Source organism: Cardiocondyla obscurior, linkage group LG15 (assembly GCF_019399895.1).
Source record: "Cardiocondyla obscurior isolate alpha-2009 linkage group LG15, Cobs3.1, whole genome shotgun sequence".
Lineage (NCBI taxonomy): Eukaryota > Metazoa > Arthropoda > Insecta > Hymenoptera > Formicidae > Cardiocondyla > Cardiocondyla obscurior.
The window spans coordinates 1003524-1030893 of NC_091878.1; the positions used below are offsets into that span (position 1 = coordinate 1003524).

The window sequence follows — 27370 nt, forward strand, 5'->3', positions numbered from 1 at the left end:
AAATAAATTTTAACTGTATAAAAAAAAAATTCCCGTAGCTTTAAATACACCCGATGAACGTAATATCGCGGCCAGATATCGCAAAAGTGAGAGGAATGTAGGGATAATTGGAAAGATAACACCGCGAGCGTACGCCGTGTTATGTACTTTATTGGCACGGTCGGAGCCTTAGTTTAGCCACGAATTATTGGCTGTTTGTTCTAATACCCGTTGCACGTCTCTCAGATAGTCGAGATAGTCGACATCTGGGTCTCCTCTCTCACGCGAAACATGAGAACACCGTCCCTCGGCAGTTAGAAAGATTTAGAAACCTGAACGTTTGCAAATTCGTGAATGCTGAAGTATATAAAAACGGATATCGAGCGTCTCGGGATCGAGGTTCGCAAATAATGAAAACCCAGAAACCTCGAAAGAACCTGGGGAACCGAATTTAAAAAGGTGAAAGCACGGTAATCGCGAAAAAAAAACTCCAGGCACGAGAATTAGAGCTTGGAGCTTAATAAAAAAAAAAAAAAAAAAAAGAATTTAAAGTTTGACATTCAGAGACGCGGGCAGGTGAACGTTCGCATAATCACAAGAGATTCAAAAGTTCTAATCGCACCGCGGCCGACAGCTTTCGGATTTACCGAGGCTGAACGTGAGTTATGGTCAACGCAACCTGATAACAAAAATGCGGAGATGAAAACGATACGCCGCTCGTAAATGTTGCAGCCGTGATAAACAGCGCGTTATCCAGGATTGATTGATCCCGGCGCGGGCTTCGCGAGGATTTGCCGGGGGAGTAAAGCGGGCCGATGCAAAAGTTCCGTTCACAATGGGACCTCACGCGTCGCGACGTGATATATCGGCACGACGGATTTAGAGAAGTGTCCGCCGATGGTAAATTTAACGATCCGCTTCTTTTACGCGGAATCGGCATCGACTTCCTGCACCACTGCCACACTGATCCACATCGATATCGATCTTCCTAGATCCTGTTCCCTAACGACGCTCTCCGTCATTTTTTTTTTTTTTAATTTTTTTTTTAAGTTTTTATTCGCGAAGCTAACTGAATTAAAAAAGAATTTCTATTTACTTGAAATATCGAGTTCAGCGAGAACTTAAAAGCGTGATTTGTAAATCGCAGAATATCTCGGGATAAAAAGTAAAGGTTTAAAAGATATGAATCGTAGAAGATGGATTATAATATAATCTTTGTAAAAGATATGTAAATTGGCGACCCAATTATGTCAAAATATTTTTTAAGTGTAGCAATATTAACTGGCAAAGAGGCGTTTAAAACGTAATTTTATACGCGTACGTACAAATCGCCAGTGTCGTTTCCTGTTCCAGATTATTTATTGTATTCGCAAGCTAACGGTGCATGCTGCCTTACGCGTTCTACGTACAAGGTTCTCTAAATGGACAAGCATTGTTTGCTGGCGAATCGTGTAGTGACGGTTAATGGTGCAGTTGCATTCATGTACCGAAAATAATTTAAACGCTAAATCCGAAATGCGAATCAGAACAGAATAATATTAAAAATTCAAAAAAATATTTTTAGTTTTAACAATATCCAAAAAATAATAAAAATAAAAAAAATAACAAAACGTAAATTTAAAAAATCTACTAAAATTTTATTAAATATATAGATTTGAAAGATAAAACTGATTTTTTTTTTTTATTTGAAAACTCCCGAATTGAGGGAGTCTCATAACTCGAAAATTTAGGAAAGTGAAAGATATCAATTCGTACGGTGAGGTGTTCGAAGTATCGCGTTCTAGACCCGCTGTCCTGCGGATCACGGCTCGCGGGCTTTTAAGCGACAGGTGCAAACATTCAAGGAGCAGCGCAAAAAAGGAAGCAGGTAATTGTGGTGGAAGCCCCGGGTAGAAAAACCAGTTTGCTAAAAACAACCCGGGCCCGATCGGGTCTCGTTGCAGGGCTACCGAATAACGAACGCGCCGTCGGTGTGGACAACGTGCGTGTGGGGAGCTCTCGTGAGAGGCAGCTTTTGGAAATCCGCTTTAAAATGTCCCCTCGAAACCGCGATCCTGCGGAAATTATGTCCCGCCGAGAGAGGAGACCTCATTCGAGGCACTTTGCGGCGCGCGAAAAATTATACATTAGAACGATCGGTGTAAATCACTTTTATGCGTTGTCGCGGGAAGATAAACCTCCTTAACATTTTTATTATTTACTAGAGACCACGGAACGCGCGTCTCGTGCACGTTATTATCTTCGGACATTAGTTAATTCAATTAATTTTTAAAGCAAGCCAAGCGAGAGGGCCAATCGGCTTTGCAGCAATAATAAACAGTTAATTCACACGTAACACCAATTTTTTTTTTTTTTTTTTTTTTTAGATAAAATATCCCTGCCCGACAGTCAGGTATAAATTAACAAGAAGGCGGCGATAAAGTTACCCGACGTTGAAAATCTGTCCTTTCGCGTGACGCATCTGACTTTAACGTAATAAATGCACGCGTCATACCGGCACATTGAAAAGGCGCCGGAGAGCTGCAATACTTGAACCTATATGCGGGAAATACTTTCTATGAATAAACTTTCTCACCGCGCGTCGAGAGAAAGATACAGTTAAATGCCAAAACGAGCTGCACGGAGAAAAAAAAAAAAGCGCAAAGCTTCTCCTGCCGTCGCGTAAGATTGTTTCGTGCTATTATCAAGTTACAAAGAAACTACCGTTCCAGCAATAATTAATTGTCTTAGGTAATTCAAAATGACTAATGCTCAGTTATTCGAATTTAATAAAAAAAATTATAGAACACAACATAAGAATCGTGGCTCGATGTATTGTCGAGCGAATTTCCATCGTGTGCACGTTCGAGCATCGATTTCGTGAAAAAGGAGAACAATGCCTTTCGACATTACTGCAGGCGACCTCGCTGGAATTTCAACGAGCCCGCCGCTCGCGACAGGTGAAGCCACGTGTTGCCTCGTGCGATCGTAGTCGCACTCGTAGTCCCCTAGATTCAAGTTTCGAGACGCGTTCGTTATTCAATTCAAATACGCTAACGGGCCACCTCAAAGGATTTCCGCCTTCGGCGGCACAACGATCGTTACCACATTCTAAAAGAATCAGGTTAGGAAAGGTCAAGCGGAGACGATCGATTCCGCAGCCGGTCAAGTACAGCTTTTCGTAGAAAGTATCGCGTTGTGTCGAATAAATCATATTTCCTCTCTCCGATTAAATCTTCGGAAACGAAAACTCGATGCGAGGGATATTCGGCAGATTATTACAAAGAGAAAATTTTTATAGACTTTATCGGAAACTTACCTCGCACCTCGACGTGTCAAGTATTTCGACCTCCGTCGTGACGTTGTCAATAGTGACACTGTGTCGATAGAGAAAATCTGCAACAGACAAAAACCGATATGTACAACCCTCCAGCAGACGTGTAAAAAATTTGAAACGCTCGAGGGCACTTAATTTATATTATACTGCGTATAAATAAAAAACCAATTATCTTTGTAAAATACTAATGAAGGGTTAGTTGACTATAAAGATTTTTATTTTAATTATTATCGCTTTAACGTGGTGGAACTGAAAATGTACAAAAAAAAAAAAAAAAAAAAAAAAAAGCAACGGTACCCAAATGAAGCAATTTTTCTCAAACGGCGTTTCAACGACACTCTTCAATCTTCTTGCAAGAGTTTAAGAGACAGTTTCCTAAGAAAATGCGGCTAATGCGCGAAAGTGCCGAAGCAGCTAGTAACGACAATTCCAATTAGTTCCGCTGACGGTCGCCGCTATGTCATTACGATCATTGACATCGACACGTGGGTTTTCGCCGGGAGGTTCGTGATCAAAAAGAATCGGACAGCCGCGTATCGCGGCTCTCGCATTTTTCGATCGTTACACGCTCGATTTATTCGCTCGCGAGATCGTTATCGTTGAAAATGCCCATGTACAATATGTTTATATTTTTTGCCATTTTTATCACGTATTTAATTAAATAAATTCCTGAGCTTTTTTTCTTTTATGTTAGGATACAGATTTTTAGATGCTCGTTTTAATTGCATGCGTTCCTGAAGATGACAATAAAATATTTAAATTTCTTGATTAAAAAAATGTTTTCAAACGTAAGAGTTTTTAGATTTTTCTAATGGGAAAGAGAAAAGCTCACATATTTCTCGGGGGCTGATTGGAGGTGTTAAAAGTGGAAGAAAGACGCGGAAGCACGTCGTTGGTAGTAACCTTAACAGGATGGGCGCAATAAATATACGATAAATAGACTCATAAACACCTCGTAGTGTCAGCGGCGAAGAGCCGAAGAAGCCTAGAAATAACCCGGCAAGGATATGCAGCTCATATTGGCGGCCGTTACGCTCGAGAAAGTTTTATCGCTGAACAATGCCGTAGGGAAAAATATTTGAGCGAGCATCGTGATAGTAAATTTACTGCATTCTAGGATTGTAGGAATTTATTTTTGCACGCGAGACACCGATCCGTAAAAAAAAAAAAAAATAAACCCTTTAACCCTTAAATGACGCACTGTGTTAACCACTCTACTTTTTTTTTTTGATATCTTTATCTCGACGTTTTCTTTTTGGATATCTTTAAATTTACTGCATTAGTTTTGAAGGATTTTTTTATAAGAAAATTTTTAATAATTTTAAACTTTGAAAACTGTCCCGGGTTATCTAGTGGTTTATTTGAGGATTAAATCGACCGCGCAGTAAGACGCAAAGATTTTCTCTGCGGAACTATCTCATGGAAATCTCGAAAAAGAAAAAATAAAAAAAATAAGAAAAAAATTAGCAATCTAGATAAGCGGAAGTGGTCGAGAACGAAGGATGAAATTCAACGGAGTTATTTCCCAGATAAGACACGCGGGGGTTCGGGATATCTAATTGTAGTCCTATCTAAAGACAGGAATGGGACAATTTGCATATCGGCACGGCGTGGAAAGTTAAATCTTCGATGAGAAACCGCGATAAAAGTGCAGGGGGATTTGATTTCTAAGAAATCGAAAGTACGAAAAGAGAGACACGACAAAAGCTGCGCGTCGCAGCGAAAAGAAGCGGTAGCCGTGACACACTTTCGTCGGAGGCTGCGAGACTGTCGCACGGGTTCGGTTCTCGCCGAAGAGGACTCATCTTCGGCCACGCGAGCCCTATTGTCTTCTCGTCGAGGAAACCGGGACGGTGTAATCTTCTCCGTGCGCGGGCAAAACTCGCGCGCCGAGGAATCAATAGAGCGACGAAACTCGCTTTCTAAATCATTGCCTCGAATTATTCCGCGCAAAGAGAAAGAGAGAGAGAGAGAGAAAGAAGGATTTGCATTGTTAATCGAGATCAAAATAATAACGACATTGTCTGCATCGTATCGGGAGATGAAAAGTACCGATTATCTCCCCCGCGAACGTTCGCCGAATGCCTTATAATCGAAATTGCCGGTAAAAAGAGCATCCTCGATCTGCCGTCAAGAGATCAAATTTAAGTCGTGCGATAGAGGCCGATATAAAGTGGCTATTTCGAAAGTACCGTCGCTATCTCGCCGCGCTTGCACGTTTCGACGTCTAAATTTACGATAAAGAAAAGGAAAAAGATTTTTTTTTCTCCCCCCTGCGCAAAAAGCGAGAGAGATTCAGAGAGAGAGGAGATAGTTTGATTCTTAGACTCTCACATTCCTGCGCATTTTTTTTTTTTTTTTAATACACGTGCTTTATAATTATCTATACAGATATTGTAATTAATGTATTCATATTTTAACAAGACGTAGATTTTCTATTTTAAAACTTATCCTCTCAAAAAGATTTCTAAACGCGAAATAAAACATTTCCTTTCCTACCCTGCTTTCAGCCGTTATATTCAATTCACGAGGAAAGAAACGTCCCGAATATGCGAATAAAATCCCGAGGCTTTATCCGGAATTTATCTCAATCAAATAAATTTACATATTTTACGTAATGATATTTGCTTCAAGCGCATCGATTATCGGCCGCCACGATAGCGCGTACGTTACCCGCGACTATCCGGGCCGTGATAAAACGGCGTTATCCTAGCCAGGCGTGGATGCGCCGAGGCGGCCCTCGGCCGGGGCGAGGTGTTAAAAAAATACGAGCGGCCGGCCGGCCGGTTCAGGGTTAAGGGGACAATACTTCACCGAGGATTTTTCCAGGTGGCTCGGATATCCGCGGACCCCGCCGTCGTAGCTCACACGTCCGCGGGCGTGCACGGCAATTATTACGGCGAGGTAGCCTGCATGAGTTACGACCGAGATCTGCATTCTGCGGACCCTCCTCACGGGCTCTATTTCATATCGAGTGTTTAAATCTCCGCCCTCCGCGGGTCCAGGCGGCGTGCACGCGGCGTCCGTCTTCTTCCCTTCCTCTCCCGTGATACCCCGGGCCCCTACCCCTCGGTTCGTTCCCGCGGGTTTTCTGCGGCCGCAAGAACGCCCCGCGGACTCCTCGGACTCGCGAGGCGCCATGATTAAGATTTTTCCCCCGGTACCCTTGAATTAGAGTCCGGTTCCGAGCGCGAGAATATTTCACCGGGCGGATTTTTCCGCCTCCCCGGTGCAGGCACGCAAGCGGCTTCTGCGCCTCGATCGAGATTTAGATCCGCGTATCTCTCGCGCGGTGTATTCGCGTGCAGGCCGGGGCCGCGAGATGAGCGCTCGATAGCAGGGCGGGTAGACTCGAATACGAAGCCGGACGTTCCATCCGGAATACGACGCCGCGAAATTAGCCACGAATGGACACAATCACTCATGCCCCGCGTCGGCAATTATCTCAGAAGGGGGACGAAGGGGGGGGGAGGGAGGGAGAGGCATAATGAAGAAACACTTACCACTGGTGGAGCTGTACTCGCCGATGTATCGCCTCGTCAAGTACCGCACGACCACAGCTGCAACCGAAAAAGAAAAAGAACATCGATTGGCTACAGAAATATAATATCGCAGATAATTGCAATGAATTCGACAATGCTCATAAGGAATCGAAACATCTTTTCTCTTCTTCTTCTTTTTTTTTTTCCCCCTTTTTTTTCGAGTATACTATAAACGTCCCGCAGATAATTGCAAGCAATAATGCAAGGAGACGCGTTTTCTTCGGTATTTCTTCGCGCGCAGGTGTTGAAACGCCATTAACTTATTTCCAGCGTTAATAAAGGAACCATAAATATCGCGGGGAACGGGTTTTCCTGCGGGTCGCCGATAAATTTCTTGCGTCATAAATTCCGTTTCGTTGCGACGCGAAACGCGGCCCGGGAATCCGGCGGTGCTTGACGAAGCATCGGCCGTTGTCGTCGTCGTCGTTTGCCGTTCAAATCGCGCAAGACTTATCGAGTACATAGATTCGTACCGCTCCGTGCTCGTAGGTGCACCGCTTATAAATCTGTCGTCGAGCTCAAGTCTGGAGACGACGAGAACGACGACGACGACGACGACGACGACGACGAGAGGATGGCGGGACTCGCGAGGAGAAGAAAAGAAAGAAAGAAGGTGAAAGAGAGGAAGCGGGCAGGTACACGAGGCAGAAACGGAATATAGAACTTGATTCGCGAGCCATTTGCTGAGATGAGAGATAGAGTGTGCATCTTCGAAATATCTCCGCGCAGCTGGGCGACGATATTTCACCGCGGATTCAACGCGCGCGGAAAATCGATGTCCCGGTCGAGAGACCGAACCCCCTCGGGAAAGGAAATTCTTATTAACTAACCCGAATAATAACTCAATCGACGCGTCAAAACTTTAATTAAAATATAAGACATAAACATCGCGACGGGCAAAATTAAATCACGAGTGTATGGCAGATCGATCGAGACTCACGTCGCTACAATTGGCGTCTTGCGCCGACGACTAAATAAAGTAAGAAACCAAAATTATCGAATAGGCCGCGCGCTATGCAACAGCATCCGCGGATGATTGCCGCGCCAAGTGCAACGGAATGAAGACTTTGAGACGACTGTCATGAAATCGACGTCACGCGTAATCCTATACGGGTCGCACGGACGCGGAGGATAATTGATGCGAACACGGGAATGTTGCTCGTAATGCCTAATAGCCGCAAGAGTGATCTGTGCCAAGCGCCCAGGTCTAATGAAAGCGCGCTCAAGCCCAAACACGAGAGGAAACCTGATACCCGCGCCGCGTTACAACGCGCTCATAAAATTCTTATCTCTCGCGAGGGCAGCTCGGGTGAGCACCGGCGACATATGACAGTTTCGATACGGCTGTATTTATAAAGAAACGACGAAGGCAGTCAAAGATCCAACGTAGGTTTTTTTTAAATGAAAAAAAAAGCGAAAGAAAGAAACAAGTCGGATGGAATTAGATGTATAATTAAGTGGCGAGATTTCGAAGAGGGCCAGTCGAACTTTTGGGGGGAAAGTAATTTTTCGACGGGCAAGTGCTGCGCGAAATAAACGAGAATGAGAAGGAGAAAGAAAGAAAGAGAGAGAAGCGAGAAAAGAACGGGGGGAAAGACGACGAAAAAGAACGGGGAGGGAAGCCGATTAAGTCACCTGCGAAGAATTGTGCGTAATGTGGAAGATGCAACGGTACGAGCAAAAGGCAGCCGTTCGCGGTGCCATTCGCTGACGTGCGGTGCCAGGGTTCTATAGATAGATCGTTGGAGGATAAGCCGCTTGGTGGATGTAAGAAAATAGTAATTACGGTTGCGATCACCGCGGAGGGGAATCTGAAAGAGGGAAGAAAGGTGGGTGAAGAGGAGAACGAAAGAGAGAAAGAAAAAAGATGGAAGGGACGGAAAAAAATAATGAGGCGCGCGATCAAGCACACGGTGCATCTTTTGTTTCATGGAAACCTTTTTGTTTTCCTCAATCATTCGACACGATCTTTTATTAGAACAAATTTCGTGCACTTCGATGTCTGAACCGTGTAATTTTTTTTTTTTTTTTTACCGGCGAGACAAATTTTTTAATTGCCAGAAATATTTTGCGCAGCATAAAATAAATAAAAAATTAAAGTAATTTATAGGAATATATCGATTTTCTTTAAGACTTGGAAATAACGGGAAACGCGATTTTTCGCGGGTATAAAAATGAAAGATTAAATCGCGATTCAATCATGTAACATAGAAAGTTCTATATTTAAAGTATCGAATAAAAAGTAATGAAAACTCGAGATTAATCCCGCGGAAAAAAGAGACTTATCGGAGCGCGGGCAATAATCAATCCGCATTTCTTGTAACGCGGCAATAAAGTAATTCGTTTAGATCAAATGAATTTATGAACACGTTCCAGCTTGGATAGCGACCTCCAATTGCTTCTTCAATGAGCGTTAACACAGATAAATAGCTCAAGATAATAATCTCACGTTTCTTACCGCGGTCATAATTTTTCTCGCGATCCCTCACTGTCAGAAATTTTTTTGCAAAATCTGCTCCTTCAATAAAGAAAGTGAAGTATTCGGATATTTTCTAATTTTTTCTGGTGAGATTTTTATTCTCTTAGAAAAAATTACGGTTATTTTTGCGGGCACGCGATATTATTTTAGGATCGGAGCGGAGGTACGATAGTGCGAGGAAAGAGAGGTTGCCGCGAGAATTCGAGAATTTGAAAATTGAGCTGGGCGACAAGACGGATGTATCGAATGTCCAGATCTCGCCGTCTTTCGCTTGCGGGATTTTTCGTGGCGCGTCCTCCCCTTTCCCTCCTCAAAATGATATTCGATAACGCCCGCGAAAGTCCTTATTACACCCGGCAAGATTCCACGAAGGACTTTTAAGGATTCGCTTCCGTCGACACGTCTCTTTCTCTCGCCGTTGCAATCGCCACGTGAGAATGCATCATTTTTGCCGCAAAAAGTGGAACGAACAACACTGTCGCGCGTGTTTTGCCGCAATCATCGCGCCGCGCGACAAAATGCACGGAGCAACGAATTGCGATCGTATAGAAAAAAAATAAAATAAATAAAAGAAAAAGCAATAACTCTGACTTGGAACCAAGCCAGCCTGTAACATTCCGAGGATGCTATGCGACACAATTCTCTATTTAAAGAACCGAAAGTCTCGTGAATGAAGAACTCCCGAGCGCCCGGCGCCGCTGAACCCAAGCAATGTCTCTGATACAAATAATCGGCGGTGATACTATATAGGGTGCCCTAAACAACATATCGGTCCTAAAAACTGTACGATAAAAATTTTTAATTTTATAAAATTAAACACACGCGACTGTTTCGTTCTCGATTCTAATTTCCTAGCTCACCGTTTTCGAGAGCGGAGCGTTGTTTGGAACACCTTGTATATAGGTGCATCCTCGCAAGTACGATAATTTGCGGGCCGGTTGATCCCGCCGAACAATATGAGCACGCAAAATTGTCGAGCGTAGGGAGGAGCGGAAAAGGGGCCGAAGCGCGGACGGGATCGGAATGAAATGAGGAGCGTGCCTTTATTAAGGTCGCCGGTCCTAGCGGTTATTAATAGGATTTATTCGAGGTCGGCGAACCGCCTTATCACAGCTTCGTTTGCTCGCTTTGTATGCGTCGCGCGACTGTCGAGCTAACTAATGCAACGTATTATTCCGCGAGCCACGCGTGTACGTCTTAACGGCACTTTCGTTCAACGCCGCGCTATTAGACAACGCGCAGAAATTACCTTTCGCAGGACGACGCGATATTAGCATCGCGCCGCCGTAACGAACATCTTTCCGTCACGATTCAATATTTCACGACGTCGCGCCGTAATCGACCCGCACGTCCCTTTTCTCGCCCCAACTCCCCCCCCTCGCTCTTCCCCGTTTATCATCTCGCGGATAGATATTGATTTCGACATCAACCCCGGCGGTGTTTTTGCATATTTACCCTCCGCCGTCTGTCTTGAAGCCCCTATCAGACTAGAAATTAAAATCGCAAAGGAGAGACAATTGATGCCGAAATTCCATTAACTAATTTGCTACGATCAAATTCCAATCTGACCTCAATCCGGATCTCGATCCGTGGTTGAGCTCTTATCGAGATTCACGGGATCGACGCGCAAAACCTTTCTCTCTTATCTCACAGATTACGCGATAACGGCGGTGCGACGTCGCGCCGTGATTTTCTGTAGTTTCGAGTAAACAATTATTGCAATTTAATTATTTTAATTATTAGAGATCGCTTGGATGGAAGTAGCTTTAACCGCGAATGTTTGCTTGAACTTCGGGAGGCTCGGCGGCAAAATAAGTTAAAATAGAACGCAAGCGAACAACACCTTTAAGCCGGGAGAAAGGTTTTTCCACCGGCTATAATTAATCGGAAGGTAGGAAAGAAAAGCGTAAGATAGTCACCTGATTTGCCGACTCTGGGGCCGCCGAGGACGACCACCTTGATCCTGTTAACGTTTGTCATCAGCTGCGTGGGTCAAGTGTCATTCGGGCTGGGGTGGCATCGCACATCGCCTCCGCGGCGGACGCACCGGTTACATCACTTTACACTTTACCGCCGTATTCACATTCCGACCCCCCCCCTTCCCCGAAGGGCCGCACTCGCGCGTCACAAAAGGGCCCAACGATCTTCCGGGGCACGCGACGTAACTCTCGAATCCGCGATCAACGCGTTCGCGCAATTAATTCTCGCTGCGCTCTGTCGAATCTTCTGTTGGAACGAGTCTTGTTTTAACGCTCGTGAGGAATTACGCAGATCAAGCGGAACTGATAATTACTGAGCGATGTCAAAGCGCAAAGACGCCGGTTTCCAAAAAGGATCAGCGGAAGCAGTCCTCTCGCTCTTGTTCCTCGTCGCGGCCGGCTATTTAATCAGCGGTTATCTATCTATTAATCACCGAGCGAAGTCGTCACCGCTTAGATACAAGGCTATTAATGGCAGCGTTAATTAGAACCTTCTCCGCTGATTCCCGGCGACTAGCAAGTCCGACGTGTTCGTTTCGCGCGTCGTTTCTTTTTCTTTTTATTCTTCTTTAATCGCGGGACGAACTCGCGCGTTGAGTAATGCAGCCTCCCTTTTGTGTAATCTTCCGCGGTTCACTTCGGGACTCCGGAGCTAGGCAAATTTCTTCCTTTGAAGCCGCCTCGCGTCCTTTGATCAAAAATCGCACGTCTCTTTCCTCATCAACTGGTGACTGTTCATTAAAGTCTAATGACCGTCGCTATCTTATCACGATTTCCCGGTATTTTGAAAATGACGACCGATGCAGCTTTTGTCCGCTCTTTTTCTCGTCACTCTTCTTCCTTCGATGATTCACGGAAGACTTTTGTTTAGAAATCTACCCGCGATTGTCCTCCAGCAGCAACTATTTTTTAACGGGAACTGCGGAGTAGCAGAAAGAGCTCCAGCTCCTTCCTTTTTCGCTTCCGTTTCGCTTGCTCCGTGTGCTAATTAGCCGCGGCTTTTTTTTCTTTATCGCGAGAACGCCAGAAAAGTTCGAGCCTCTTCTTCTCGCGCCGGACATCGAACTCGATGGCGCGATTCGGGATCGCAAGGGGGGGACTCCCCCTCTTTCCTTTTTCGCACCTTCGGGAGCAAGGGTGGCTTCCGAGCGGTCCGCGTCCCGTCGAAGGTGCGCTGCAAATAACAACACAAGCGGCGATTCAAGAAATGCTGTCTCTCTGGTTCCATTTGTAACGGGTCGTCGGCCTGCCTCCGCGTCTTCTAGCTTGGCGCCGCCGACACGTCGGCGATTACGAAAAAAGGACAGGCACGCACGCACGCACGCTCGCATCTCGCTCGCGCGAAGACGACAGCAGACGACGGCCGCGAGAAAAGTAGGATGCATTCATCCCCCGCGGCGACATGCAACTTTGTTTCGCTGTCCCTTTTCTTTTTTTTTTCTTCCTTTCTTTTACCAAATGCCTGACGAGCTAATTTTATCGAAGGAAGCGGCGGGCTTACTTTTGAATAAGGTAATCTAGAACCGTTTCGGAGCACGTTAAGGCGGAGAGAAAATCCATTTAAGGCTCATTTCTGCCAATGCAGATTAACTTTTAACCTGCTATTTAATCTTTTTTAATTCCAAAATTAATTAAAAAATAATAATAATTAATAATAATAAAGGTTCATAGAGCCAGAAGATTGTTTAATGCACAAAATAAATTTTAGAAAACAATTAAAAAAGTGATAAATTATTTTTTTTTATAAATAAATTCGTTTGACTACTCCAGACATAATTTTTTTTTTTTTTTAATTAATTTTATTTAATGTAAAAGAATTTTGCTGTGCACCAAGTGTAACGAGAGAAACATAGTTTTAGCTCGTTGAAAATCGTAGTCGCTGCCTCTCGTTCTCACCTTCACTACTCTCGAAACGATATCTAGATTAGATAACGTGTCCCGTATCACGTATTAAGACTCATTATCTCCCAGGGCGCATCGCGACAATATTATTCACGAGAAATTCTTCTCCTTATCGCGAGACTCATTACAATGTTGGACGACAAAGCGCGACGTGCAGGTGAGTGAAATCAGACGCAAATAGAATAATAAACCGAGTGTCAAAGAGTTGATAAACCTGTGATCATTTGTTACGCGAGGCAATTGTCGGTCTTTCAATTATTTAAATAAACAATAAATCGCCGGCAAGCTAAGAAGAAATTTTTTTTACGTAAAAAAAAAAAAAGAAAATTCCGCAAACTGCACGAGCGATTCGACGAAATACGTGATTGCAGCGGGTTCAACCGGCGTAAATGTTTGTTAATAGCCAACAAGTCGCGATTCAGCGTTTCGAAAAGACAATAAATATGAAGTCATCGATGATACAACGAAGGAGTCGGCGCCGCGAGTAAATTTCGAGAATGCACTTTCTTGCAAGGTGTCGTCACACTTTGATCGCGCCAAACAGTTTTAGCAAGTAAAATTGCGTCGTTTCCCATTTCGGCCGTCGAGTGATTGAACGAGTCCGCGAGTCGAGGCAACTGTTGAACATCAAATTAAATTTATCGCGCCGGGCGTGCAATTAATTCGATCAAGCACTTGGCGGTCGCGCGACCGATCGGGCCTTTCAACCTCGCTCTTATCTGCCCGCTTGAATTTCGGCATCTGTCACAAATGTTTCCGTTCCGCCGGGCTGCGTAAGTGGAAATCGAGATCGCGATAGAAGAACGTAATCGGAAACCATGGTGTCGGTTTCCCTTGCGCGTAGCAAGCCCCCATAGCTCGCACGCCATGGTAAATACTAAACGCGCGGATGCACCACGATTGTTTATTTAACGAGATCGGCTCTCTTCAGGGAATTAATTGCGTCCCGAAGCTCCGTTCTTCGCGCGCCTCGCGAAATGTTCGCCGGCTCGGTTAGCGTCACTCAACGATAATTGCAAGCAACTATTTAGATTCCACCTGCCTGTTATCTCTAATATTTTCTATATTATATTTGTAATATGTTACAATAAGAATTGTTGCCTAAAAAAAAAAAAAAGAAAAAAAAAAAAATAAGGGGGGGAATTTATTAATCGCGGCCGAAAGAAACGAGCTTTGATCGTGCGTAACTTCGATTGGATTGTTTCCGAGGTTTTCTCTCCGCGCAAATTAATTCCGTCGATTGGCAATCGCGAGTCGCGCTGGCACCAAGGAAGGCCGATGACTCGTGGATTAAATAACGCGTTTCCCCGCACGCCAAACGTAACTCCGCCGAGATACTCCAGCACGCCGGCTGATATCAATTAAGTCACACTCACGCGCATCAATTAATTTTATTAATTGATTCCGAGGGAATCGACTGGCGACCTTCGAGGCACGACGCGCGCTGGAACCTCTCGGCGAATCTCTCCAAGTGCATGGGATAATTACCTGACGCACCACTGATAACACCTTTGCTCCAAGATCGGCGATCAAAAATCGATCGACTCACTTTGTCGAGGCTCCAATAAGCGTTCGAATTTAACTTAGACCGAAACACTGAAAGCTGGGACCGACCACTCGCCGCGACCGTGCCGGGATCACGGTTTCGCCGACTCGCGTAGAAATTCGCACTGATCGGCGCGCAAATAATACGGGTGATAGATGACGAATAAACGCCGCGCAAATCGTGCCCGCGAGATTTCCGTCCGCGGAATTTTCGGAGCGGCACTCGAGGCGCGCTGGACCACGGCCGGCGAGAGAAAGAGCCAGAGGGCGTACGCGACCACTACTCTCGAGATCTCCACTCAGCGAGCGCTCGCCGGTGAATGCACGGCTCTCGCGGCCGCCTCTCGTCTAATATGCACTTGGCTGCGCTCGCTCACCGGGACCGGCGACCCGACGATCATGACGACCGGCCACGACGACTGCACGCCTCTTTCATTCGCCGCGTACTGCCGCGCTTCGCGTTGCGTCGCGTTGCATTACGACGGGCAGCAAGCGCATGCGAGCACCGCGAGTGCACGTCTGCAGGAGGGGGGCTACAGATGCACGTTCAAAAAAAAAAATAAAAAAAAGAAAAAAAAAGAAAGGGGGGGAGAATACTATACTCTGGTACCGCGAGACGCGACGAAGGTGGAAATCCAAGTTTATCCCTCAGCACGAAGCTGCACTCGCAAGATTGTAAATAAGAATACGCGTGATTCTCGGCTGCGAGATCTCTAAAGCACAAACGCGCCAGGTGTATCGATACAATTTTAATAATTTTAAAAAGGCACGACGGAAAATCAAGACGTTTTAGCATGCATTGCACTTGATTTTCGTTCTGATTTCGGTTTTTAAAAATACTAAGATTACGGAAAACGGACGGTAAAGCGCATGAAAAGGTATTCTTATTGATTACTACGAAGGAAGGCGATGAAAATCAACAGCTCACGTATCCGTAGCAACGGGTAACTCGGCTGATTAAAACATACGTGAGACAGTTAGAAATTATTTACAATTTCGGGGGGAGAAACTAAGACAACCCTTAAGCTACAAGTTTTAGACCGATAGCAACCGTGCAATCTTGCAGATTCTCTGGAATTCTCTCAAGATCGTGCGGCTGCTAGCGATCCAGACGCTTCAAACTCACAGTCCACCGGCGTGAAGGTTACGAGATCAGGTCCTGATCATCATAGTGGCTGTTAACGTGCTCTCTTAGAGCTGAAGTCGCTTCAGACTCACCGAATCTGATCTTGATCTCCATCTCCGTATTTTCGCTTGGCCTAGACAATTGTTCCTGTCGCAACACATGGACCACATACCGGATATAACTAAAAAAACGAATGCAAGTAATATCAAGCAGAAGCCCGAAAAAAAAACTTTACTCGAAAGATATAACTTACCGGTGGAACATCTCACGTACGAATTCATATCACAGTGTACAAATGGAAAAACTCTGGAACAGATTGTCCTCATTTTGCGGTGAGTTCCTTGGAAGTTGAGACAAGTAGACCAGCATTCGTACTGAAACTAATCAATTATCATTATTATTTATTATTTTACCTTAATTTATGTTTTATTATTTATCGTCATTATTTTTTTTATTTTGTGCTGACATAAAAAAAAAAAAAATAACTTTGCAACGTTTGCCAATCTTTATGCGAAACGATATTAATTTCATCTCGGCGCATCTCTCCTATTTTGAGTACCTTTCGGTTAATCCCCCGTACATTATGATAATTACAGTACGCACTAGCGATTTTTTATGTTTCCGCTAATCGTCAGCAGGATTTGCAACCCTACCGCTTTAAGCGCTATTAAACCCGTTATTTTCCGGCATGTTTATTAACGATTCGTCATAAACATCTCCACGTGCGGTTTTAATACCAGTTCTGGGGAAGAGGGAGAGTATCCAGATTTGACGAGGCGCGCGGAAGAACGTCTCGCTAGGATTCAACCCACCAGTACTATTCTGAGAGAAGCAGAGCCAGTTTTGAGACGAAATATGTTAAATGCGGACGAACGGCGGGTAATCGATGACGACATCAGCCAGTGGGCATGTGAGATGCAGTTTCGCGAGAGAGATTTAAACGACGGGCAGGTCATTCTCAGCAACCAGCCCTACCTGCAACCGGAAATTCGAAATATTAATCTAAACGCCGCAAAAATACGTTCCTACAATAATTAAAATGCATACATATATTTTCTTCAAATAATTAACGTGAAATATTTATGTCTTGCACATTAATCTACGTTAGTTCATTAATTCTTAATATAGATAACTAAAATATAAAATATGTTTTAAAAAACACGGTTAGATAGATTAATAATTTCTTGTAATTAAATTAAAGCCTACCTTTGAAAAAATAATCCTGTACAAAAAAAAAAGTATGTTGGAGGAGCTGGGATTTGAACCCAGGACTTTCAGCATGCGAAGCAGACACTCTACCACTGAGTTACACCCCCATTTGATATATCTTACCTTCAACAGAAAAACATATACGGCACCATTATTTTTTAATTTTCTTTTTACAATTACACAGAATGAAAATGACAAATGATATAATAGTATTACTTTTTTTACAGCCAAGTATTGTTTCACTAGACGCTGCTTTTCATAAAAAAATCACGAAATCGTTCCATTTAATTCTACAAAGTGTACATGTTTCATATTAATTTCAAATTAAGAATTTACCTTCTTCGGACTCTTAGATTAGATACAGTGACCACGTTGATCGTTGCATTAACAAAAGAAACCTTCTCCGCTCAACGCAACCGCTCTCTACGATTCTTCCTTCGATTCTTTCGCCCGAACGTAAAATACATTCAGCCACAGCGCTGCATTTGCAGCTGCTGTAAAATTCGATGTTCTGACTGACGTACCGCTCTCAATCCCGGGTGAATTTACAAGTCCATCAAGATCGCAAATTTTGCAGCAGCTGCAAAAGTAGCACCTCTGCACCGAGCACATCAGCCATCTTCGCAAGTCTTTTTCCGTTTCGTGTGTTTCAACGTTTCGCCAATGAGACGCGAAGAAGAAGCAATCGCGCAGGGTCGCCAATGGCGCGTCCCGCACGATTCTCGGTGCGAGTAGACTGCGTCTGCCGGTTGGTCGCACTGTTCGCGGCGACATCATCCGCGCCCCGCGGACATGTATTATTGATGTGCTAACCTCCTATGCGACGGCGGACAACGCTCGGCGTACTCGTCGCGACGGAGACCCATGGAGAAGACTCACGAATCCGGCAAGTAGTCGCGAGCGTGAGAGCGTCATTGCACCGTGCCGAGTTGCACCGATTCCACAGCGTGAGTCCGCCCGACGGCGACGACGCTCCACGGCCACCGACCGAGCGTCACCCCGCGCGCAGCTGGCATCCCGCGTCGTCGTCGCGGCAGCACGTCACGTAGTGCACGCGACAAGCCGCCCTGGTCGACCATCCCCCTCGGCCACGTCGTGCGACTCCGATCTCACGTTCCTGAAACGTAAAAAGAGACAACGGTGTTCCTGGCCTCGCCGGGGCCACTCGCGGCGAGCCGCTTTGACAGTTCGCCGAGATACGTTTACGCACACAGGCACGTTGGTGTTGGCGGCAAATATTGCCCAAGTATTGTTTTAGATAAGCGAAGGTATGTATGCTTTGCTATGTTATCTTTAACAAGCATTAGACGTATATATCTATATATATGTTTAATTATTAATATTAAATATATATATATATATATATATATATATATATATATATATATATATTTTTTTTTTTTTTTATTAGGAAATGAATAATTTATTGAACTACAAGTATAATAATTGATACTAGATATGCAAAGTTGACTTTTATATTTTAATTAGAGCAATTATTAGTTTTATTTGTAATGAAGACAAAGGCACAGAACAGCGGTAAAAAATTATACATGGATGCAATACATAGAACGAATATAAAAATAATTTAACTTATTTTCAGAACAGCTACTGTTGTGATATATGGATGAAATACAAGTCACTAGATGGTAGAGTGTGAAAGGTTGGACTGTATCAAGTCCAGGGAAAAGACCAGTGAATTGAAGGAAGGAACGCGACACTGTCCACCACGGCTTTCACCGAGATGGTTGGATTGGCGGGCGGGGGAAGTCACTTGTATCCCTCGCCCCCCATGCAACCAAATCCAGAGTGTAAATATTGCAGTATTATTTGTTAAATTATTTAAGTCATTACTGGTATCAATTATCTCTTATTTTTTTATTTAATAATTATTTTAATCTTAATGATTTTATTTTATACACGATTTAAAAGGAATAATTTTTAACACAGTAAGAGAGATGACTGGGATAGCACCCAGCGCACCAACCAGTGCAGATGCTTGCTTAAGCATTGTGCACTCACTGATGTGTCATCGTCAAGGTGGCGAAAGCGAGGGCTTTAGTAAACGTGCCATCGAATCTTTAGTGAAGAAACTCAAAGTAAATTTTATATATGTTTTTATATCGCTAGCATAGTAATGCATTATAAAAATTAATATGCAATTTATGTATAATTTGCTCAACAGGAAAAACGTGACGAGTTAGACAGTTTAATTACTGCAATAACTACCAGTGGTGCACACCCAAGCAAATGTGTCACCATCCAAAGAACGTTGGACGGTAGACTACAAGTGGCAGGACGAAAAGGTTTTCCTCATGTAATCTACGCCCGCATTTGGAGATGGCCAGATCTGCACAAAAATGAACTAAAACACGTGAAATACTGTCAGTTTGCTTTCGATCTGAAATGCGATTCCGTATGCGTGAATCCGTATCACTATGAACGAGTGGTATCACCAGGCATAGGTATGTCACGACACGTAATTAGAATTTTTATTTTCAATACGTTTAATGTTTGCATTTTGTATACGTATATTTTACTCCTTTTTTGCAACTTTGATTTCTTCACATTTCTGTCAATCTCTGTTATTATTTTGCAAAAAAAAAAAAAAATGCCTGTTTGAGCTTAATTCTGTATTACTTGCAATTATAAAATTATTCAATGTGTTAACAATAAATTTTACATCCTGGGGTTAACGAATACAGAAAATTAGAGAAGAAATATTATTGATTGTTGTGGTCTTCTTGGTGTCTTGATGGAATGGGTTGGTTTCCCCCGCACAGACCCGTTCTTTACAGACCTATCCGGCCTGACCTTGCAATCCGGCGTGGGTGTGGGACCCGGTGGAAGACTGGTTAAGGACGAATACTCGGTTGGCGGTGGCGGCACGGCTGCCGCGGCAGCCGCCGCCGCGGTTGGATCCGCGATGGACGTGGACGGCGAGATAAATCAGACGATTCAGCATCACCCACCGGCTCAGCAAACCTCCTCGAACAATGCGCAGCAGACCCAACAGAGTTTTATACCGGGCTTACCGCCGCCCAATCCGAGTAAGTTGAACGTGAAAACTTTTACTTTTTTATTTGTGAAGCTTTCACTTTATCGAGAATCACCAATTGGCTTTACACTCGATGTGAATCTGTTTGTAATTTATGTCTAGTGATTAGAATAGTACACGTCAAATGAATCGCTGTGATATATTGACACGTGGACGTATTTTGTCATCTAAATATAAGAATATTAATTAATACAAAATCCGATAAATCGCAAATTTGGCATATAATAATTACGTTACAGGAAAATTGAACCGGTTACCATTCAACTGTGCTAAAAATATACATACGTATGCATATTGAATTTAACGCGCTCGTCGATACTGTTGTAAATTATTAAAATAATTGCTAACGAGCCAGCCGCTTTCGTTCATTGCTATCGAATGTAGATCTAGTAGGCAAAAGTACGCTTCGCAAATCTTCTCATTTTTGTTGCGTAATACAACTTTTGGTTTGGCTTCATTGTTTTTTTTTTTTTTTTTTTTTTTTCTTTTGATTGTTCGGCACAGCCAGTACTGAGGGTATGTTTAGCACCGGTGGTGGCAGCAATAATGGTAATCCTCATGCTAAGCTGGAAGACAATAATTGCCCCAGGCAAACATGGATTCCCACACCTCACCACTCGGCAGGCCGTAACATGCATCATCGTACGTATTCCATTGTACACAGCTATTTATTTAAGAAGCTTCCGATTATATGTCGCTAATTAGCCGATTGCTGTCAGTATATAAATTTTTTTTTTTTTAATTGGAATTGAATCAGAGTTTCTCAAGTTAAGTATAGCATTTTGCAAGTAAATAACTGTAAAGTAATTTGATAAAAAAGTTACTATTAAATTTAGTGTTTCGTAGCATCTTTCCTAAATGTTTCGAAATTGAAAACGCATTAATTTTGCAAAAGCCGGTACCAAGAATGAACTATTGGAATATGGAGTATCTTTGGAAAACGCTGATTCGTCTAGTGTATGGTTTCAGAGGAACGATAGCGAGGGCCATGTTCGTTGTATTTTAATACTTTATGTTGTCTGCATCGTGTATGATCTTTGATTTTGCAGCAGTAGTACATCCAATGAGTCACACCGTAGGTAGCCAGCAACAGTCGCTGAATGCCGCATCGAGCGGAACGTCCGGTGCACAGATTCTGAGTCCCGCGCAAGGACAATCAACCGCCGATACGTTCTACAGCACCACCACACCCCCGCAGGACATGAACCAACCTCCGACAGTCGACGCATTAGCGGCTTCTCTGGGTATAAATTATATTTGCCCGTCTTAAGACAGGCATTAAAAAATTTTATTCTATTAATTTACATTACGATTTAATTAGGTGAAGGACAGAGTTCTCCCGTATCGCCTGTGCATCTTCATCACCCGAATGGCTTTCCCGTGGGTACAGCACCATACAATTCGGGTGCACCGCAATGGACTGGTGCCAATACCCTTACATACACTCAGAGTATGCAGCCACCAGATCCTCGACATCTTCATACAACGTCATATTGTAAGTTAGTTATATTAACATAAAAAAATGTTGGCTTTAAATTATAACTTTAAAATCTTTTATGATTTAATATATGATATATGATATAAATTAGGGGGGAATCACGGAAATGATGTCAGTGGAAACATCGGAGGATTGCTTTCTACGCAACCAGCCCCAGAATATTGGTGTTCCGTCGGTTATTTTGAATTAGATATCCAGGTCGGAGAAACGTTTAAAGTCAGTAGCGGATGTCCTACAGTCACCGTAGATGGTTACGTGGATCCGAGTGGCGGAAACAGATTCTGCTTAGGTGCCTTGAGCAACGTGCACAGAACGGACCAGAGCGAACGGGCACGTCTTCATATAGGTAGTCATAATTTAATTTAACGTTTTAAAGTGTACATTCAAGAAAATATTATACGCGCGATTTTTTAAATAATTAAAATAAACTTTTTAGGGAAGGGCGTTGTGTTGGATTTAAGAGGTGAAGGTGATGTATGGTTGAGATGCCAGAGCGAACACAGTGTCTTTGTACAATCTTATTATTTGGACAGAGAGGCAGGCCGAGCACCTGGTGATGCAGTACACAAAATTTATCCCTCAGCGTATATTAAAGTCTTTGATCTAAGACAGTGTCACAAACAGATGCGAGGCCAAGCCGCCACTGCTCAAGCTGCTGCAGCAGCGCAAGCTGCAGCTGTCGCGGGCCACCTGACGCATGGAGCACCTATCACCAAAAGTAAGTCTTTAATCTTGAAATCTTTAAATGACGCTTTTTAAATAATGTACAAATAAATGTATTTGAAGACACGTAATATATTTAATGTAATTATTTAGGTCTCAGCGCGGCTGCGGGGATTGGAGTCGATGATTTACGAAGACTTTGTATTTTGCGTTTAAGTTTTGTTAAAGGGTGGGGTCCAGATTACCCACGACAAAGCATAAAAGAAACTCCATGCTGGATTGAGGTATAATTTTATCTTACGAGATTTAATAAAACACATTTTTTTTTAAGCGAAGACTAATGTACTTTAAAATTCAATATACAGAAATTTATCAATCTTTTACTTACATTTTTTTAATCTAAAAATATATCATATAAAAAAATTAATATTTTTAATTGGAGTTTAATTGTTGTATCGTGTACTTTTTTTTAATTTGCTAATATATATTTTTAGGTGCATTTACATAGAGCGCTTCAATTACTGGATGAAGTGTTGCACACGATGCCCATCGATGGTCCACGGGCAATTGAATAATTTCATCAATGCGAATAGAAATCACAAAGAGAACATCACGATATTGTTACTGAAATCAAGTGCATAAGTGTTACATACGTCGTTTGAACGAGCACACGAGTAATTTTGACGGAAATGCAAGTGAACAAGCCGAACCTACTAAATTAATCGAAAATAATCAGATGATTGATACGCGGAATTTGGCCGAGAAGTTCGGGAAAGAGATCTTACAGAAGCTATTTATACATTTAATGACACTCGTGATATAATAACCTGTGTAAAACAGGGGTTCCCAAACTTTCTAACGTCCATGCTGCAAAGTTCGTAGGTAAAATATCTATAAAATATCTATATTGCAAAATTCTATATAAATTTTACATGTGCATGTTTTTTTTTTATCGTAGAATGTACGTAATGTAGCTCATCTCTATTTTTTTATTTGCAAATAATTTTTATAAGTTAATCAAAGAGAAAAATGAAAAAACTAATGAGTCATCGCACACGATGATTACATAATTTATTGTTACAATTTAAATTTACATGATAAATTTTAATTGAACATTTTTTAATCATTTTTTATTACAATTTTTTATAAATGAAAAAAATATATAGACATGATTATTAATTTATATAATATATATAATTTATATTTATATTTGTTATATATAATTTATATATATTGAAAAAAAGATTTTAATAATGTGTTAGATTTTAAATTTCTGATATTGTTGGTGCATAATTCGATGACTAAAAAAAAAAGTGATCATTGTCATTTTCTTTACTCTTTGCTTCAACTGTTTTTTTTACTGGTTTGGTGGACCCCTGGTGTAGGATAAAATATGTGCCACGGCCTTGCACTATCATCAACGTACAAAAGTGAAAGAAACGTTATTTTTATTTACAAGATGTAATTTTTTACGGAGAGAGAGACGACACAGGACGTCTCACCAACGGAGGAACCGAAGAAAATAGAATGGCAGTCTTCTATTTTGCTAGATGTGCGATGGAGAGATTCCCTCGGCGACGCGCAGTCCGCTAAGCTCACAGTGATACCAGTTTCAGAATTGAAACCATTACATAGTCACGACTCTGTTCTTTGAGATTAGCTTTGTAAGTTAGACTAAACTACTGTCTACATTTATTACTTACTGCAAATGTTAAGCTCAACATTTATATCGGACAAGAGGATGGTCTTGATTCTTTGAATTTCATGATTCGTGGACGTGAGATAAACAAAATGTTAAAACTTTTCTAACTTTTAAATTTAAAGAAAGAATAATAAATATATAAACAAATTTTAAACCCTATTATAATCACAGAAATGGTATCGTAATAATTTCAATAAAATTTAACAATTAAATCTGTAAGTTTCGACGTAAGCGTTCAAGAATCTAGAAATTCGGAGATCTTAGACCGCAGGGATCTCAGAATCCAGGAATCTTAAGGCCCGAGGATTTAAAAATCCGAAAGACGTAAGAATCCTAGGACATAAGGATTATCTTAACGCATGCGTATACAGTAGAGAGAGTATCTCGAAAGACACAGTAATACATTTCTGCCAAGTAGCAAACGTAGGTCTTAAGAATCACCCATGCATACACACAGATGTAATAATCCTTCTGTAAGGATAAACGTTTTATATTTAAATTCGCATAGAAAGAATGTCGTAATGTCACATTTTTCTAATTTATGAAGAGATCATATATTAGAAAACATATTTATCACAGTTTATATATGCGATAGCGAATATATTGGCAGAAATTTGGTACAGTGACGTTAGAATTATTTGTTTATTACGAATGGGTAACTTGTTTATTGTCTGTTTTACAGTTTATAACCAAAAACTATTTTATATATAGAGACCTTGAAGTTCTATAATGAGCATACTTGTTCAACAATTTTTTTTTTTTATTTCTTCGTTTCGTCAGATAAAATCGTTTAATTTCTTAGTTACTATTGATTATCATTATTATCACTATTGCGGTTATTGGAGGAGACAGTAAAACGATTATGCGAAAAATTATCGTATGTATCGTAGAGTAACAATGAGTGATGATATATTTTAAAATTTTTGAATGGAGAGATGATATTTTAAGAATATACCATTTTATTACGTCTGTTTTACATTGATGTTGAAAGGAATCGGCAAATTGAATTTAAGCGAATAAATCTCTCTCGGTCTCTTCGGTTGTGTGCCTCCTTCAGTTAACCGCTGGATGTTATTATTATTACAACGTAGTACTTGTTGAATAATTATACTTACTGTTTATTAGCTAGTTTATTAAAATGTAATCGTACAAAATATTCTTATATATATATAATATTTGATAATATTATAACATAGAGTGATTATATACAAGAATGAGAGAGAAAGTGAAGGAAAATGAGTCGACCAAATACAACGGTATGCATGTACAAGGTGCCTTCAAATGATCGAAACCAATGTCTTTGTCCACCTTGTACATATATACTCCGCACATATTTTATTCTGATTGATTCGCGAAAGCTGGAAAAAGCATAGAGATATTTAACGCTTATTTAGACACGATAGTATTTATCGATTCTCGCTTCTTTGTTGCAATTCAGCCTAGCGTTGCGGAGTGAATGTAAGATTTTTCCATGAGAATTGAGACGGAGTCGGAGAGAAAGAAAGAGAGAGAGACAGAGAGAGAGAGAGAGAGAAAAAAAAAGGAGATGAGAATTGAACGTTACCGTTTAAACTAAGTTCGAGAAAAAAATTTGTACTCTGAATACATACATAGGAGTTGTCCGATGATTACCGTATTATTTCTCAACGGTGGATTTCTTGACGGCGATCTGCGCGCCCGTCAAGGAGTCCACAATTAAGGGAGAAAATAATTCAGTAAGCGCGGAGTGCCGTCGATGTACACAATGCCTTCCTTTGATCGACCAATGAAATGTACACTCAGCTCAACTATATTGTCGATGAGAGATTCTTGCTTACGAAGCCAAGCTAAAAACACATGTGCCATCGTTTCCGTGCATATATAAGGAGAGATATAAAACTTAGGATTTCTTACAAGACTGTATTTTTAACTCCAGACTAAGCGTTCCCCGTGAATCCACTAAGAATCTAAACTACCGTTGATCTAAAAAAAAAAACATTTAGACTCGACCGCGAAGCATAATATTTCGAGGCATCCGTAGGTCTAAGAAGCCGAAAAGAAAGAGAGATTCGAACTTTGATAATTGCATGAATTTTAAAAGATCTAAGAATGGCTCCAAGGCTCTAAGGACCTTCCGCAAACTTTATGGTTCTACACGATAACTCACAATTGTAACTCGACCGTTTAACCGCTTAGAAATCTCCCGATAGCGTAGAACGAGCAATGGATATAGCTTCTAAAACAAACCACAAACTTTTTATATACACCCATTGAAGAAAATTACTCGGCGCAAATTTCTAAAATTAGTGATTGAAGGGCTCGTCGACGTGCTAAACGTAAAATAGACAGATGTTTAACAAAGACTTAAATATATTAGCAATTAATGCTTTGTCGGCCGTTATTTGTGTATGAAATACTGCCACGTTCGAGTTCATAAAGTCTGTGAACCCTACAATCCATAGATATGTAACGTTTAGCATGGCACTGCCCAGAGCCCTTCAACATCAAAGTCCAAAGCTTCCGAAAAGCGACACGCCGCAAAATGTTTATTACAAATCACTTCTTCGTTCGACAAGATCGCCGCAAAACAGATATTTTTTTTTTTATCTCTACGTTTCTTCGAAGCAAATGGTACAAACTGGTCTGCGTCTAAGCCAAAGATACCCCCGACGAGATGCTGCAATGTTATAAATTGTTGAAAAATATTTCGAGATTTCGTTCGATTTACCATTAAATTCTGATTTTCGCTGGTGTGCGAAATACCGACTACGTTCGATTCGCAAGTTGCGTAACAAAGAGGGTAGAGGAGAATAGGAAGGGAAAAGGAATGAGATTAATATAGTATACAAATTAATATCTGTGATTATCGTCGATGCAGATATATTTTAAGTAATTTCTACAGAGTGTTCGGGCACATTTGTAAAAAAGAAAAAAAGAAAAAAAAAGAAAAAAAGAGAACGGCGAGATAAAGAGAGAAGGGGGGGGGGAGTAAAAAGTAAGATACAATAATGATAATAACCATATACGGCGATAATACTTTTAGGACGATTGTTGAGATAAGATTTATTCGTGTTTGTGTTGGATGCATGTTGTCGTACCGCGTGGTGGACGAAGGTTTAAATACGCATTAATTGTAATTAGGATTATTAATATTATAGTACGAGCACGCTATTGCTGTTTCATGAGGAGGAACAGAAAAAGAGAGGAAAAGAGAGAAGAGAAAAGACACGAGGGAGCTCGAATGAATGTGTTTCGCGGAATCCAATTTTGTTGTTGTACATTATAGATACATCGTATTATACACGATCATTTTCAATAAACATATTCTATAAATGATATGTTTCTCTCTTTCTCTCTTTAAAAAAAATTTTTTTATTATATCAATTTTTCTTTAAT

At 41.7% G+C, this 27370-nt stretch overlaps 2 protein-coding genes and 1 non-coding gene across 8 annotated transcripts in view; 1 reads left to right on the forward strand and 2 right to left on the reverse strand.

Annotated features, from left to right (window-relative positions):
- The window catches only part of LOC139108581 (ras-related and estrogen-regulated growth inhibitor), a 29456-nt gene extending 14663 nt beyond the window's left edge, over positions 1–14793 (reverse strand). Inside the window, exons 1-4 of the mRNA XM_070667002.1 lie at positions 14686–14793; positions 11236–12469; positions 6799–6855; positions 3278–3354 (exon numbers count right to left, since the gene is read on the reverse strand). Of these exons, the coding sequence (XP_070523103.1) occupies positions 3278–3354; positions 6799–6855; positions 11236–11296 (195 nt within the window). The 5' untranslated portion in view covers positions 11297–12469; positions 14686–14793. The remainder of the gene's footprint in view (positions 1–3277; positions 3355–6798; positions 6856–11235; positions 12470–14685) is intronic.
- A 2319-nt stretch (positions 14794–17112) lies between these two features.
- Trnaa-cgc (transfer RNA alanine (anticodon CGC)) lies at positions 17113–17184 on the reverse strand. Its single transcript has one exon. It is a non-coding gene; the product is annotated as a tRNA-Ala (tRNA).
- A 676-nt stretch (positions 17185–17860) lies between these two features.
- On the forward strand, positions 17861–27312 carry Med (Smad/Smad4 homolog Medea). 6 transcript variants are annotated; one of them, XR_011546680.1, is made up of 13 exons: positions 17862–18345; positions 18678–18885; positions 19025–19173; positions 19260–19539; positions 19858–20124; positions 20637–20774; positions 21182–21376; positions 21454–21627; positions 21722–21976; positions 22067–22348; positions 22447–22577; positions 22788–23175; positions 23753–27312. XR_011546680.1 is itself a non-coding variant. In XM_070666988.1 (12 exons), the coding sequence occupies exons 2-12, from the start codon at positions 18819–18821 to the stop codon at positions 22866–22868; spliced, it is 2004 nt and encodes a 667-aa protein (XP_070523089.1). In that variant the 5' UTR covers positions 17861–18345; positions 18678–18818; the 3' UTR covers positions 22869–27312. The 6 variants fall into 6 exon arrangements, 5 of the variants coding, with proteins under 5 accessions (XP_070523089.1, XP_070523090.1, XP_070523085.1 ...); XM_070666988.1 differs by having other exon boundaries at positions 17861–18345; positions 19873–20124; positions 22788–27312; XM_070666984.1 differs by having other exon boundaries at positions 22788–27312.
- The last annotated feature ends 58 nt before the right edge of the window (positions 27313–27370 follow it).